At 46.8% G+C, this 15,559-nt stretch overlaps 1 protein-coding gene across 2 annotated transcripts in view; it reads left to right on the top strand.

Annotated features, from left to right (window-relative positions):
• LOC117890593 overlaps positions 1–15,559 on the top strand; it is a 31,768-nt gene that overhangs the window by 8,784 nt on the left and 7,425 nt on the right. For both annotated transcript variants that reach the window (XM_034795531.1, XM_034795530.1), the window contains one exon: positions 3,817–4,695. In XM_034795531.1, the coding sequence (XP_034651422.1) occupies positions 3,817–4,695 (879 nt within the window). The remainder of the gene's footprint in view (positions 1–3,816; positions 4,696–15,559) is intronic.

Below are 15,559 nucleotides of genomic sequence, written 5' to 3'. Positions count from 1 at the left end.
TAAGTTGACGTTCCTGTTGTTGTTGCTGCCATCCGTGGACATGGGCAGACTTCTATTGCCCTCAAGCCGGCGCCGCGACTTTGCTTTGAATAATACGAGTATGTATTTCCCCCTCCCTCTTCACGGAGCGTATGTGGGTATATTCCCTAATCAAGGCATTACATGTTTAGGCCCATTGGAGGGAAGGCTTCGGAGGGGCATGGCAGAGGTATGTACACCGCCATCCACCAGAATACGTTTGCACGCTGATTGTCGCTTGGCCTAAACTGTCATGGGTCAAGTGGTTGCTGCCAGTGGTACAGCAACAGCCACAGACACGGCCACAGCCACAGCCAGAGTTCCTCCTACGGCGACAACGCAACCTCCTTGGGCCCCCCTCCCACCCGACACCGCCCTGTGGCCTGACATCATTGTTGGGCCAGTCCGTTTTCATTGTCTAAGCATTTAGGAACTCGGCCCCTTTTCGCCTTTGTGGCTTATTAGACATTGTGGCCCCCGCCTTTCACAACCTGGCACAAAGGATCACAGGCACAAAGGATATGCACAGCTATCTATACATATTTACATACATCTAGGTACATATGTACAGCATGTCCGTGTAGTTGTAGGCGTGCGCCATTAGCCATAATGCATACTCCATTGTGCCGGTTCTTTGTTTCAGCTCTTTGCTCCTTCTCCTTCGGCACTTTTTAGTGCTTTTGATGTGTGCAATGTCCTGCAGAGAAAAGAGAAAGAGAGAGAGAGCAGGCCGGATTGGACAGGCGTCTCTCATGCAACTTGTTGTTTCGGCTACAATGGAGGTATACTCCCCCTCTGTCTGCCCTGTCCGTCACTTTCAGCGTCAACAGTCAAATTTAATGACAACTGGAGAAGGTACACTTCAGCCCTTGGTCTCTACCAAGGTTGACCGAAGCCAAAGCGAGAGGGGGAGGGCCAGAGAAATGCTTTGACCTGGCCTCATGAATGTTTCATCCTGCAGTCATGTGTCCTTTGCCATGGTCCTGCTCCTGCTCCTGCTCTTCTCTTTTCTGCTCTGCTTGTGTGTATTGAAATTCTTGTTGCAATTTCAGTTATCCCCAGATCATATATGAATATTTCATGCCTTTCCCCTCTCACTGGCATTCCAACTGCAAGCAGCATGCTGCCCGTGCGTGTGTGTGTGTTCCGTGTCCTTCCCAAACCGTAGCTGCAATAATTTGGTATTGGATTTCAACACATTGCAGTGGCATGAAACAATCAGGAAATATTAGAGCCTGAGCCATAGCCAGGGCCAGACTTAAATGTTTGATTAGACGAGAGTTCGTATTTGTTGGTAAGACACTCAAGATTCATGAGTCATTCACGAGCAGACTCTTCCACACTTCCGAGTGCTGCAAAATTCAAATTAAATCCATAAAGCCCCATCTTCGTTCTTTGGCAATAATCGCTGCGTTCGCTTGTCTTCAAATGGAATATGCAAACATTAATTATTCATCGGGTTTTAGTTGAGCTTCGCCTTGAAATGTTTCTCATTGTCAAGTTTCGCACAATGAAGTGGGAAGAGAAAGTTCTTCCAGCACAGAGTACGGGCGGGGGACTTTGCTTTTGAAACCTTTTTCTGGCACAAAAATTGTAATTTCTTATTTCGCCTACTGCGAATTGAAGGATTTATCTTTATTTTGTTGTTGTTGTAGCCCTGCATTGTGTGTGGGATGGGTCCATTCCGTTCCTCCCTTTCAGGGTTCCCTTCCTTTTCCCCTTCCCGGGGCCGCATTGTTGTGCATTGGGGCACAGCCGGTCGGCCATTAAATCAACAATGGCTGCCTGTACACGTGCTCCTCTATCTCTCTCTCGCTCTCACTAGCTGTCTCTCTGGACTGAGCGGTGTGAGTGTGTGTGAGTGTGTGTTTGTGTGGGTTGGTATGTTTAGCTGTATTAGATTCTCTTTTGTATGATTTTTCATTTGAGTTACGAACCCACACCAGCCTCCTCCATTCGCCCGTAGCCGTGTCCGGGCATACATATCTGTGCGTGCTGCAAGTGGAATTCCCAGCTTATTGTTATTGCCCCGGGGGAACATGAAGCGATTGTGCAGAGGAAATGAGGGAAAAGGGCACGCAGGACACGCAGCAATCGAGAGTTGTTGATTGTTGCATATTACTCACGGCTGGAAAGTTCAAAGGGTCAGAGAGCAGCCCACAGCCAATGACCAGAGGAGCAGACGAGCAGAGCGGCAGGCAAGCAGAGATGCAGACGAGCAGAGGAGCAGACTTGATGCTGAACAAATAGAGTTCGTTGGAATAGGTTTTGTTTCTTACATAAATGCAAACACATACACATGTAGGTGCATACATATGTACTGCAAATGAATGCAAACATTTCTTTGCCTTGGAACTATTGTAACTCTTTAAATGAGTTTCTTTGCACATTTATGAAGGTAGATATGTGATATTGTTAGTGTCTGAAAGCGTTAACGTATCGAAAGGCAAGCCTTCAATGCTGAGAAGCATAAGATTGTAAATATACATACATACATATGTACATACATACATACATATTTACATACATAATGTGGAAAATAAATTGTGTAATCCGGCTAATGCCAAGCCTGCTCGCAGCATCTTATAGTTCATATTTTGCATACATATGCACGACTACATAAGGATGCACCAGACTCCTGCGACTACAAAATTCCCACCATGCCCCCGTCCCCCGATTACCACCCTTAAGCTCATAAATATTCATGCCACAGCGAGGTAGCTGTTTAAATCGAAAATTGTTTTAAGCTTCTTCTGCTGCTGCTGCTGCTGCTGCTGCAAGCATCTGCTGCTGTTGGCTGTTTGCTGTTGCTCCTCGTCATCCTGCTGCCTGCAACTGTAGCTGTTTGGCGTCTCTCAATACAGATGGTAAATGGCCATAAAGTATTTTACGGAAATTCTTCAATGGCTCCGCCTTTGGCAATCCACCGCCAGCACCACACACCACACACCACCTCCTGCCCATGCCAATGCCCATGCCCATGCCATCGTATGGCTGTTGTTCTGTTGTTGTTGTTGGCCTTTTTGCCATGAGTCTTATGCAAGGATGTGTAAAATTCCAACGAAGTGCGGTCATTTTAATAACGAAAAACATCAGCACAGCTCTTTATGCACTGCACTCATTGCCCCTCTCGTTGTTCCTTTTCCGTTGTTCTGTTCTCTGTTCGCTGTTCCCGGCTTTAGCTTCTATTTGCCATTGTTGTTGCTTTCTCCCTCCCCCTCCCTCTCGCTTTGTTGTTGCACTTTATGACTTTCGCTGTTGTTGTTAGTCGGCGTGCAAAAGTTTTTCAATATACCAGAGTACTTTTTGTTTTTGCTGCTGCTGCCTTTTGTTTTGCTCTTACTGTGTGGTGTGGTGTGGGACCCTAGTGCCTGGGGAACTCACCACCGCCCACCTCCCACAACCCACCTCCCCCACGTGTGTGTGTGTCTGTGTGTGTGTGTGTGCACATCACAGTTGGATGGTTTAATTTTAAAATCACACAAAAACAGTTAATTGTGGACGTGGTGGATGGAGAGACCACGAGAATCCGACACGAAATTGTAAAAAGAAATGCGAAAATTCGACAGGAATTAAAGCAAATATTGTAATTATCTCGTTGGACAATCGTTAACAATATTGCACACACACAAGCATACACACATGCATACAAAATGAAGAAATGCCGGAACACGGAGACCACGGAGCATAGATCCCTGCACCGGAAAAGCATTTCCATTTCAGTAGAAAATATTTGCTAGAAATACTTTTTATTTGTAACTCAATCAAACTGTTTTCTTTTTGTTTGCTTTCTTGCAGGGTCAGTGCTCGGCTGGCACACTGCCCATGGCCTGGGTCGATGAGGGACCCGGGCCGCCAACGTGTCCGCGTTCCTGCGCCGAACAGCAGCAGCCGTCACCACAGAAACGGACGGCAGTGGACAGCTCCGTGTCGAAGAGGAGCGTCAGCAGTAACAATAAATCCAAGTATTTCGTAAACTATAAGACATCCCAGATGCGCTTGGGCCACAGCAATCGAGTCATGTCACGTGTGCGCAGGGAGCGGGAACGCAGCGAGGGGGGTGATCCGCCGGTCACGGACATGCCCACTACCACAGAGGCCGACCAGGACCAGGAGCAGGACCCGGAGCAGGAGCAGGAGCAGGAACTGGAGCTGGGGGAGAGTGCGACTGCATCCTCCACCATGGCCAGTCCCAGCAGCGAGGACGTGGAAGTGGATGCGGCGGCGGAGGCGGAGGCAGCGCCAACCTTGGCCTACAGCCATCTGCATGCCCAGCCGCAGATTCACCTCGACACAGCGAACCAGCAGCGGCCACAGCCGGAGCAGGGGCAGGCTGCCGGGCAGGAGGTGGAGGAACAACAGTGCCTTGATTATCTGGGCGATGCCGCCGAATGGAGTCCACAGCATTTGTGCGGCCTGGAGTCGCCCGCGGAGCTACTGAAGCGTCTGCGGACGCTGCGCCTCCGGAACTGCTGCGAGCGGAGCGTGTTCAGTGCCCTGCACACACTGGCCCTCAACGCCACCCTGTCGGATCGGGGCGAGTGCGTGCGCATCCTCAGCGATCTGCTGGAAGTGGACGCCCTGGCCAATCGCATCACCTGCGAGCTGGCCGAGATCCTCTTCCGCTTCGACTGTCGGCAGGTCTACTCGCTGATCAACCAGTGCGACGACTGCAAGGTGAGTTTTGTTCCCCATTTTGTTCTCATTAAATGGTGGCTGTTGACCTCTCGAATGATAACTTGACCCACTCCGCCCCACCGCAAAAGTCATTACAGGTTCAGGGCGGGTAACATTTCCGCACCGCGTGACATTTTTGGTTGCTCATTAATTATTAAAGTTGAGCCACAAGCCAGCAAGGGGAAAAACCGCCTTAAGCAGTAATCTGCACTGAGAGAAATTCACCATAGAGTGTGCTACACTTTTAAAGGGTTTCCATTTGGCTATGCCCTTGCCCTTACTTTAAGTGAAACTATTTAAAAGAGAAGGAAAATCATGCACAGCAAAATGTTGGCCCATTTAGTGGCTGGTCTTTCGCCCAGTGTCAGTCCAGTGGCTCATTGGGAGCTCATTCTGCTGTGGCCCATAACCAGTTTCGCATTTCAGACGCGTAATTATGAGGAAAGCGGGAACGGGGCGGTGCGGGGACAGGGCAGAGCAGTGCCAGCTACCGCAGGCGACAGAGTGTGCGTGTAGTCCACATTGCGGTTAATTTGTGGCACTTAAGTCTGGCTGCAGCTGTTGCAAACGACAGCGAGAGCTGCAGAGAGAGAGGGAGGGCGAGTGGGAGGGGGGAGATATGGGCCAGAGCAATTTTGGTTGCATATTTGATGTCTGTTTCATATAATTGGTAATTATTTGTCAAGTGCTCGCCAAAGATTCCCTTGCCTTAACCTGAAAACGTGCCAAAACGGTACGAAAAAGAGGATTGCGGGTGGCGGGTGCGAGAGTGTTGGCCTGGCCAAAAACAATGACTACGCTAATGAGGGTCTCCACTGTGCACGCAAAGTAAAAACCTTTTGAATACTGCAAAATCTCAGAGAGCAGGACGCAGAGGAGGTGAGGGGGTGCCGAGGGCATGGAAAGGAAGAAAACAGAAAAAAACAGAAATGTGAATTGCGCTGATTAACAAAACTTGAGGCAAATGCTAAGCAGACAGCAACAGCAGCGACAACGTTTCAGGCCAGAAATACACATGATGAGGGGTGATGGGGGGCGGTGGAAGAGTGGGTGGGCAATGGGTAACAGGCAATGGGTAGTTGTGTGGACTGTGGACTGTGGGTGGCTGGGTTGGTTGGGTTGCAGCTGCCGGGAGCAGCAGACATATGTACACACACAAATTTAAATTTAAATTACGCATACGCCTGGTGGCAAACATTTAATGCGCTGTGCAGCCACGAAAGCAACAACAGAAGCGAAGGGTAGGGCTTTAAACTATAGTACAGACGGGGCGGAAACGCAGAGAGCGAACGAGAGAGCAGTCTTAACATGATGCCAGTTCGAAATATTTCTCTGGCGCTCTCTCTTTGCCTGGAATCCCGATTGGAAACCAGCTAAAAGCGGAGAGAGACAACAAGAGATAGAGAGAGCCACAGATGGAGCAGAGCAGATTTTCCAGCAAGAGTGGCTCTCCCTACCTCTCTCTTAGTGTCAGCTGTCAGCAGAGCCTGCTCTCTCGCATTGACATGACTGAAGGCTTTTGGAGATTCTGCAAAACTTTTCCGCAGTTTATATAAGTTTCGTGAAAGTGTGTACTGATTCCTTTTCACTTGCAACCCAAAAAAAGCATCCAGCAGCACTTGCTCCTGCTTATGCAACAATTGAAGCATTTTATTCAATTTAGGAGCAAAAGCGAAAACGAATTTAATGCAATTTATTTGATGGGTTTGTAATTGGGGGAACGAATTCACGTGCCGAAAAGTTTTATTCTGTTTTCCAGCCGCAATTTGTTTCAAAATATTTCAACTGCGCGTGCTGCTCTCATCCGTCCACTCTCTATCCAGCTCTCTCTCTCTCTCTCTTTTTCTCTCTTTTTCTCTGGTCATTCAGCAAGAGGATTCTGGCAAGTGGCAGCCTCGGGCCGCAAAACAGATTCCAGCTTGCTCCTTCGGCCAGAAACACGTTTTCGCACATGGCAAACAGACCAGACCATGCTCAGGGAATCAGGGCTCGAATCAGTTGACGATCAAGTTTTAGCTGATTTCAATTAATTAGGTTGACTTCTCATCAGCTTCGGGCCTTTAAGACTGCACATAAATGTCCGTAGATATTTACATATTTATACGATTTTGACTGATGTAACCACAACTTTGTCTAATTAGTCGCTAAAAAGGATAGACATTGTGGCAAACCGCAAAGGGAATCCTTCTGTTCCGGATGGGCCACGAACCGTACCTTGCCTCAAGGCCACATTTGGTTTGCTTTGCGGTCAGCAAAATCATTTTATGTGGGGCTCACCCCGAATTAAGGCACTCCAGCACTCCAGAACCCAAGGCCCTTTTGATGGTCCCATAAATGCGGTCATTCGATTATCTGGGACATATTCAAGCAAATTTCAATCATTTTCATTGCACCACACTGAATGGCAAAAAGGGTTCTCTTCTTCTCTGAGAGATTCATTTCCGAATTTGGCTTCTTGCGGGTGGATTCTGCTTAAGCTCAACAGAGTCATTTGCAATGCAATTCCGTTGAAGGACTAAGAAGTGCGAAAGTGATAAATGGAAGGTGAACCAGGGAGCGCATAAATTAAGCAGCAAAAACATTCAGAGAACAACGAAATTACGATTGTATTCTCAGTGATAAATAATTGAATAAGCTTGAATTTAAGGAAAATCTTGGCTAATATTCGTACATACTGATGTACATATCTACCACCCATTAAATATCAATTTGAGACTCTTTAAGCTTCAGTTCCTGTTCGTTGTTGGCCCCCAGGCCACGTTTATACACCTCCTCCTGCTGCTCCTGCTCCTACTCTTATTTATGCGAGTATGTAGCGCAGTGTTAGTAAGTTTTTTTCTGTTGAAACACACTTTATTTGTGGGCCATAATCTATTCCCATCGAAGGTTTCGATTTTATGTGGAGGCTTTTTGGTTTTCCTTTTCCCTGCCTGCCTCGGCCAGTCTTCAGCTTTGACGGCGTGTGTGTTTCATTTACTTCACCCACAACCACACAACCACACACCCACTCAGTGCTTTAGTGTCTGTAAATTTGCATTTTACATACACATACACACACACACACACACACACACACACACACACATCACATAACCTTACGTCATCGGTGGAGTGAGTGGGTGTGTGTGGCGAGCGTTTGTCGTTGAAAGAAAATTGTCAAAAGCGGAAGTAGCGTAATTTCATAAATGATTGATTACACAGACTTTACACGCATTCTCACTTATATATGTACACATATGTACAACACCCTCACAACACACACGCACACACACTTCAACACTCACCGTTCTCCTCTCTCCTCTCGTTCATATTTGCTTAGGTGTTTGGGCCATAAACGCTTTGCTGCCGCTGCTGTTGTCGACTGGCGACAGCTGACAACACCCGTGCCACATTACACTACACTGCGCCGTTTTGTTAGCTCCACTTTCCGCACTCTGCATGTCCTTGTCCCCCCAGCCACACCTCCCACCCATTCACATTCTGCGGCTGGACACATGTGCGAGAGACGACAGCCAGAAACAACAGGAAAAAAACACACAGCAAAAAAAAAGCGACGAGCAAAACTTTCCGGTGTTCCAATAATCTTTTTTGTTTCGCCCTCTTTTTTCCTTTTTTTTGGTTAGCTCAACTTTGGCGCTGGATTCCACCTTTTTTTGCATTGCCTTTTCCCTTTTCCCATTTTTTGTTGGTCGCTTCTCATTTGGTTTTGCTTTTGTATTTTCAATCTAATAATTTATCGACTTTTGTGTGGGTGCTGGCTGGCTGGATCCTTCAGATAATCCGCAGAAAGGTGGAAGCATCTGGCGACAGATTCCAGATTGATGGAATCTACTTAGGTTCAAGGAGGATTAAAGGTGGGTTGACTCCGCCTCCCCTTTCCCACGTACATAAAGAAATAGCTGGGGTTTGTGGTGCATGTCACGAGCATTCTAGGCTGAATTTAGGAACGGAGAGGCGAAGTTCGGGGGAATATTTAGACGTAGTTTGATTCATTCAAGATGATCGCCTGTTCCCATGGCTTTTTGTAGTTCTTTCCTTCTTTTTCACACACACATTTTATCCATAGTTGAGCTGGTAAGATCCCAGAGTATTACAACGACGCATAGATGATGAAATTTGCAATCTATTTGCTTTGGAAAGGAAACTATCGATTCCTAATTGAATCGTTTTCCCGGCACAGACATCATCTGGGTCTGGCTTGGGCTCTTGGCTTGGGTTCTCCCTTCAAAGTTTCAGCTCTCCCCCCTCCACATCGCATTCGCAGAAACTTTCGCTTCCAACCCCACCAATAAAAATTGCGTATCCGCTGCGAGGGCGCTTTGTGAAAGTTCCTGTTAAAGCCCACAAAATGGATGGCGCAATGCAGCGCAAAATTGGCCAATTGGTACACGAAGAATAAGAAGAAGTACTCCAAGCACTAGGCAGAGGGGGAGCAAGAGCAAGAAGTGGTGGAAGAGGCGCTAATGTGACCAAAAGAAGGAACAAGAAGCAGCAGCAGCAGCAGCAGTTGGCCAAGTAGCAGCAGCAAACGATTAATCAATAAAACGAAGCCTGATGAGCTAGACGCACAGACAGTCGGACGAACCAGCAGTAGTAGACAGGGAGAGGGAAAGAGAGAGACAGAGAGAGTGCAAAAGGGTATCAGGGAGACAGCAGCTGCTCCTTCTCCTCCCTTGACTGACAATTCTTTGACCAAACAGACAGAGAGAGAGAAGAAGCGTCTCGCTGCTGACACAATATGAAAAATGTTTTTTTTCCCCCTCATTTGAGGGATTTGGAGTGGCGTCCGGGAGGGGGACTGTATAGAGGGTAGGGTAGAGGGAGAGAGAGCCGCTAGCTAGCTAGCTAGCATGTTCGTAATCCACAATCGACAAAGATAAATCGCTTTTAGTGTGCTTCAAAGCATTTATTTAAATTTAAGCTCTGTCTCCTTCGCTCTCTCTTTGTCTCTCTCTCTCTTTTTCTCTCTGCTCTTTCTCTCTGTGTCTCTCTTTTCCTTTGTCTGGCAAAAGTAAGAACAAGTATCGAACCCAAAACGAGACAAAAGGCAAAGGCAAAATGAATTATCTGCTGCTGCATGGCAGGCTGACGTCATAGATGAACTCCACACTCCAAGCACTGCCACCGCCCTACCCCACCGCGCTGACTCCCACATTGACTAAATTCGGTTAGTCCTATTATTGCCACAAACAAATTATTAGCCACAGCCACACTCATCGAGTGGGCATTTAATGAGCTGCCAATGACTCAGCCACAGTCGGAGCTCAATGAGCAAATTAGTTGGTTTTTGGCACCGTGCCGACGCCTATGCAGTCACCGCTCTCTGGCAAAAAAAACGGATGAAAGCCGTTGCCGAATATATTCACAGAAGACTAAAAGACCCACCCCACAAACACACACACCCACTGATGCCAAGGTTGATTGCCTCACACTTGAATGTGTGAATTGACTTGCACTTAATGCTCACATGTTGCACATATCGGGTTGCAAGTTGCTAGGCAACTGTTCCTCGCGTTGCACATTGTTCGATGGCAAATGGCGCGACTTATTTTTAATTAAACTTTCAATTCATACATGCCCATGTCCGTGTCCTGTCACTTAAGCGGCTTTCAAGGAATTGCGCATGCTGCATAACTGAAATATGGCAAGGATACCAGTGCCCGCAATTGAATGTCTTTTGGTCCATTGAATGGGCTCACTGCATTCTTCTGGGAAAGAGGAAAATGTTGCAGACGTGGCTGCCCCCACACACACACACACACACACACACACACCACTCAGAGCTAGACAGAAATTGACTGCCAGGACACATCGCACATCGGAGAACAGTTTGTCCCGCATTTGTTGTATTTACTTGTGCTGCTCGTACGAGTTTGTGCCGCTGGCATTCCCTGCATTGTATTTGAATTGTCAAATCAGAAAGGGGCGGAATGGGATGCACCAGCAGACGTTGGCACAATGGCCGACGATGGGAAGTGCACAGACAAACAGGCGGATACGATTGCGCCTCTGCCTCGTGCTCACGAAGGCTCCGCCCATCCCCCACGTCAAGGCCTGACTGACTTGACTCGACCGGACGGAAGCTGCAAAATACACTAAACTAAGGATTGCATTTACTACAGCGAAACAGGATCTACTATCATTCGCTGAATGACAACTGTCACCCAATGAGGGATTAAATCTGCCACTGGGTAAAATCTGCAAAGGTTAAATCTCTAATTGTAGGATTGGTATCCATGGCAGGGCAAAACTTACATAATTGCGTCATTAGTTATAATATGGGACTCTCAAATGATGTGTCCAGGTTCCAGCTCGGAGCGTGAAAGAAATGCTTTTGCACTGCGACAAAAAAGGAAAGACCCTTGAGACCATCGAAATTCAAGCCAAAAGATGAATTATCTTTGGAATATGTAGAATAAATGTAAATATGTATAATATATGTATAATATTTACATATGTATGTACATATTCACTCTATTTACTATACAACAAACTTAGTTTTGTTGAAGAAGCAAATGGACGGAACAAATGTTCACAACTGGTGCGGCAAAGCTCCTTCCAAGTGACCTTTAAATATCGCTCAGTGTGGCAAGCTGGCTGTGTGTGTGTGTTTGTTTGTATGTGTGTGCGTTTCTGCTTAATGTTTGTGCAGCGCCTGTGTACATAAATTTCAACACTTGTCAGCCAACATATCCGTCATAAACATTCCACAACAGCCACAACGTAAATTTCACTTAAATATGCAAATTTACTCCTCAACCTCATCCTTTGCTGTCCTCCTCAGCATGCAAGCTGGTCAGTTGGGCATTTTCGCGTTGCAGAAAAAAAGGATAACAAAAACAAAGAGTAGAGCCAGAGGCAGAGGCAGCGGCTCGGGCTCCAGCTCCGGCTCAAAGCAAACATTTTAATTGAAATATTTACCCAGAATCTGTGGGAAAAAATAATGTAAAAAATAGTGAGCAAAAAAGATGCATAAAAATGTGTACCCCCTGCACAATGGGAAATAAATGCTTTTGGGCCAGCTCTGACAGCGGCATTTTGTTGGCCAATTAATCCCAGAGCCAGCAGGCGGAGGTGGGCGGATAAATAGATGAAAAGGCAATAGAGTTGACAATAGACAATTATGAAGGGATGTGGCAGGAAATGAATGCGGACAGGAGCAAAACAAATGTGCCACAAATGTTTATGATTATATCCACTGACAGGCTATAGTTTATGGCAGCTACCCAAGCCACTCCCAGTACACTCCCTGCTCCCTCTCACTCCCTCTCTTTGCGCTGTTAAAGCGCCAAAAGCTTTTGACATTTTGTTATGGGATTTTGTGGTTTTAAATTTGTGCATGTTGGCCCAGAGCACGTCGTGGCTGCAGCTACGAGTGCTGTGTGGTGTGGTGTGGCGCTGGGTCTGGCTGAGGTATCGCAGCTTTATGTGCTGCACTCTGCTTGCAACATCGAGTCGCGCTGAAGGTAACACGTGACCGTGTGGCAAACAAAACAAACGAAGCAATGAACCAGGCAGAAACAGAAACAGAAACTGAAGCAGAAACAGCACCAGAAAAAGGGGAACGAGAAGGAAAGTGGCGGCCATAAGATATGCCGGGCAGGGTAGGGCGAATGGATGAAGTATACATAATGGCTCTTGCTACCAGTGCTAGGGTTTGCTCGCTGGTTGCATGCTGCACACACACACACACACACACACACACACACACACACACACACACACACACACACACACACACACATAGACAAAACCCACAATCACCCACACAGACACTCGGGAAATGGTTGGAAAATAAAAGTTTATCCTTGGACCAAAAGCAAAAGCATTACTGAAGCGACGCCCACAGAAAAGGACTTGGAAAGGGCAGAGCTAGGGGAGAGTGTGGGTGGCTGGTGGGATTGTGGGGCAGTGCCTGCTGTGCTTATTGCCAATGCGACAACACGTGCCACAGTTGGTCAAGTGCGTTGCAACTGCAACTGCGAGTGCGACTGGGAGTGCGACTGCGGCCGAGGCACTTTTGTGCTGGTTAACAAAATAAACACACGGACAGCGCGGTACACCCACACACCAGCGCACACACACACACACACACACTCGTCTTTGATGTATCTGAACTGCTGTAATTGTATGTGATCAAATGGATACTTTGGCCTGCAGTGTTTTTCCCCCCCGCCGCAAAAGGGCAACCGGATAGCCTGCCACTGGCGTACGTGAACTGCTGTACAACCCGCGCACTCGTGGGTTATAATTTATTCCGACCTTAAGAGATAAAGCCACAGCGCTTTTTGCACAAATGTTCACAGCGAATTGTTTCTATCTGCCAATTTGTGAGCAAAGCAAGCCAGAAGAATCCCTTTCGAGACAGAAAAATCGCATTAAAAACATTTAAAATGTTACAGAAATGTTTATTGTGGTTATGCTATATCATTTGATCAGTTGTTGTTAATAAATTGCCAACGTGACTGCATATCTATGCGTACATAATTGAAGTATTCACTTGGGCGAAACAATGGCCAGAGATTCGTATTTCGCATTTCCATGTAATGGCTGTAAAAATCATTGTTGATTGTTATTTATGGAGTGAATTTTAATAAATGTATTTTAAATTTGCACACACACACACACACACTTAAGTCTGTGGCACACACACACAGGCAACTTTTCGTGGGCCATTATGCAAATTGGCAACAACATGAGCTACAGAGCCAGGCCCGAACACGAACGACGCACCACGAGCCACGAGCCACGAACCCAAACGAGGCCGAAAGCAGGCATGAAAAAGAAAAAAAAACACAAAAAACAAAAAACAAGTCAAGGCATTCGTAATGGCTGGGGTTCTTCGTACTACTCATAAATTTGCTGCAATGGTACAAATCAAATCATAACTTATTTGCATACATACGAGCGTTACGACTGGGCGGAGGTGGGAAGCTGACCAATCCGTAGATTTGCAGCTAGCATGTGTGTAGAGTGTGCCTGTGTGTGTGGCCATATCAATTACATTGCATTTCGTGTGTGCTGCGCAAATCTTTTGCCAAATTCAGTCACGTTCCCATAACACACTGACCAAGGACCACAACAAGGACCCAAACGCAGACCCAAACGCAGACCCAAACCGTACCGAAACGAAAGTGTATTAAATTTCTGCTGAATTGGTTTTTTGTGTGTGTCCTGAAACTACATAGCAGCGAGGCGAGTGCGCTTAGAAAGTCATAAAATATTTATGCTTCAGTCAGTTTGCGAATGAATTTGAAGGCCGATGCAGAAGCTTCAACTTTGATACACTCCACAGAGCCAATCGAATTGTGAATTGGCTACCCTAAGCCAGCAGGGGAGTAGGTGGAGTGGAGGCAATCGATAAGGCAAACAATATGCGAGGGCAAACAAAGTTGTTCGCATTTGGCTGGTCATTACACCGATGGCACTTCCACTTTCACTTTCGCTTTCGAGAATAATTAGCCAAGAAGCCAAACATGCAAAGGGCAAACTGAAGGCTAAATGGGCATAAATTGTGCCACGATCAGTAATCAATTTTTTGTAGTTTCTGTGGTGTCATTTGGAAGGATGGTTGGATGGCTCGATGGATGGGTTCACTTCAATACACATATTTATGACTATTATTTTTTTATTGCTCTTGCTTGTGTCATTTGTATGGTTCAACGGCTTATGAAATTATGATAGTAAAACCCGACGACGACACCAATGCCCAGGGGCACTGCCAATAGAAACAACAAGCAGCCAAAATGGCAGCCATTTCAAAACTCGTAAATCAAACCCCCACGCAATGTCTGCTACGTTTGGCAAATATAAAAGATATTTTTCTTTCTTTCTTTCTAAAGCAAAACAAAATTTCAATTATTTGCCTTATGAAACGGTCATTGACTGACTGATGATGGTCAGTGGCAGTGCGGTCTTCTGTGGCCTTTTCTTTGTCCGCGTCGAGTGTGACATGACCCTTTGCCCCGGCCAACTTTCACTTTTGCCCCAGCATGACCTTAACCCTTGGGTTAGCTATTAATGTTTACGAGTGACGAACGATGGGACATTGGAGGAACATTCCTTTTGGGCTGCCATCAACATTATTCTCATTGATATTGTTGTAGGGGCTGTAAAAATGGCAAAAATTTGATGAACTCTCGCTGCAAATCTCTCGGGAATTCGAATTCGAATTTGAATTTGAATTGGAATTGGATCTGCCATTGTACACGTATTCCAATTAAACCATTTTTGACCGGGCATTGGGCTGTCTCCCATCATTATCACATATTGAGTTTCCCAATTTCGCGAGACACACACAAGCCGGCTGGCCAAAGCCACAAATGACGGGCTGACACATGGGGGATGAAGCACGAGGGAGGTTCCACATCGATGGACAGGCATAACTCAGCCTGATCCACATGCCTACAGCCGAGTACATGTGAGTGCCACATCCCGGGACCCATCAATGCTGCAGGCTGCATGCTGTTGCTGGTTGCTCTGGCCGATGGTGTCATGGGGTTTTCGTGGGTGTGGAATGACTTTTGCGCCCCGCATTTAAATGAAGGCTGAAGACTTAACTGGATTTTGGCCGTGTGGCCAGAGGAGCTCTTGGGAATGATTTTAAATCCACTTGCCACACACACACCGAGCTCCTTCTGCCCCTTGGTCGGGGATTGACTCAATCACCAGTTTTTGTTGTGGTGGGTTTTGGTTTTTGCAGATTGTGCCATAGCTGGTGACTGTACGGGTCGGCTCCAATTAATGTGCAACAACTGCGACAGCAACTGCTGCTGCTGCTGCTGCGCCCTCTAATTGGGTTCACTTTTATGGCCCAGTGTGGAACTCCACGTGGAACTCTGGCTCCAAGCAGGTTAGCTCATCT

This window comes from Drosophila subobscura, chromosome E (assembly GCF_008121235.1).
Source record: "Drosophila subobscura isolate 14011-0131.10 chromosome E, UCBerk_Dsub_1.0, whole genome shotgun sequence".
Taxonomy (NCBI): domain Eukaryota; kingdom Metazoa; phylum Arthropoda; class Insecta; order Diptera; family Drosophilidae; genus Drosophila; species Drosophila subobscura.
This window is presented reverse-complemented; position numbering and strand designations above follow the sequence as displayed.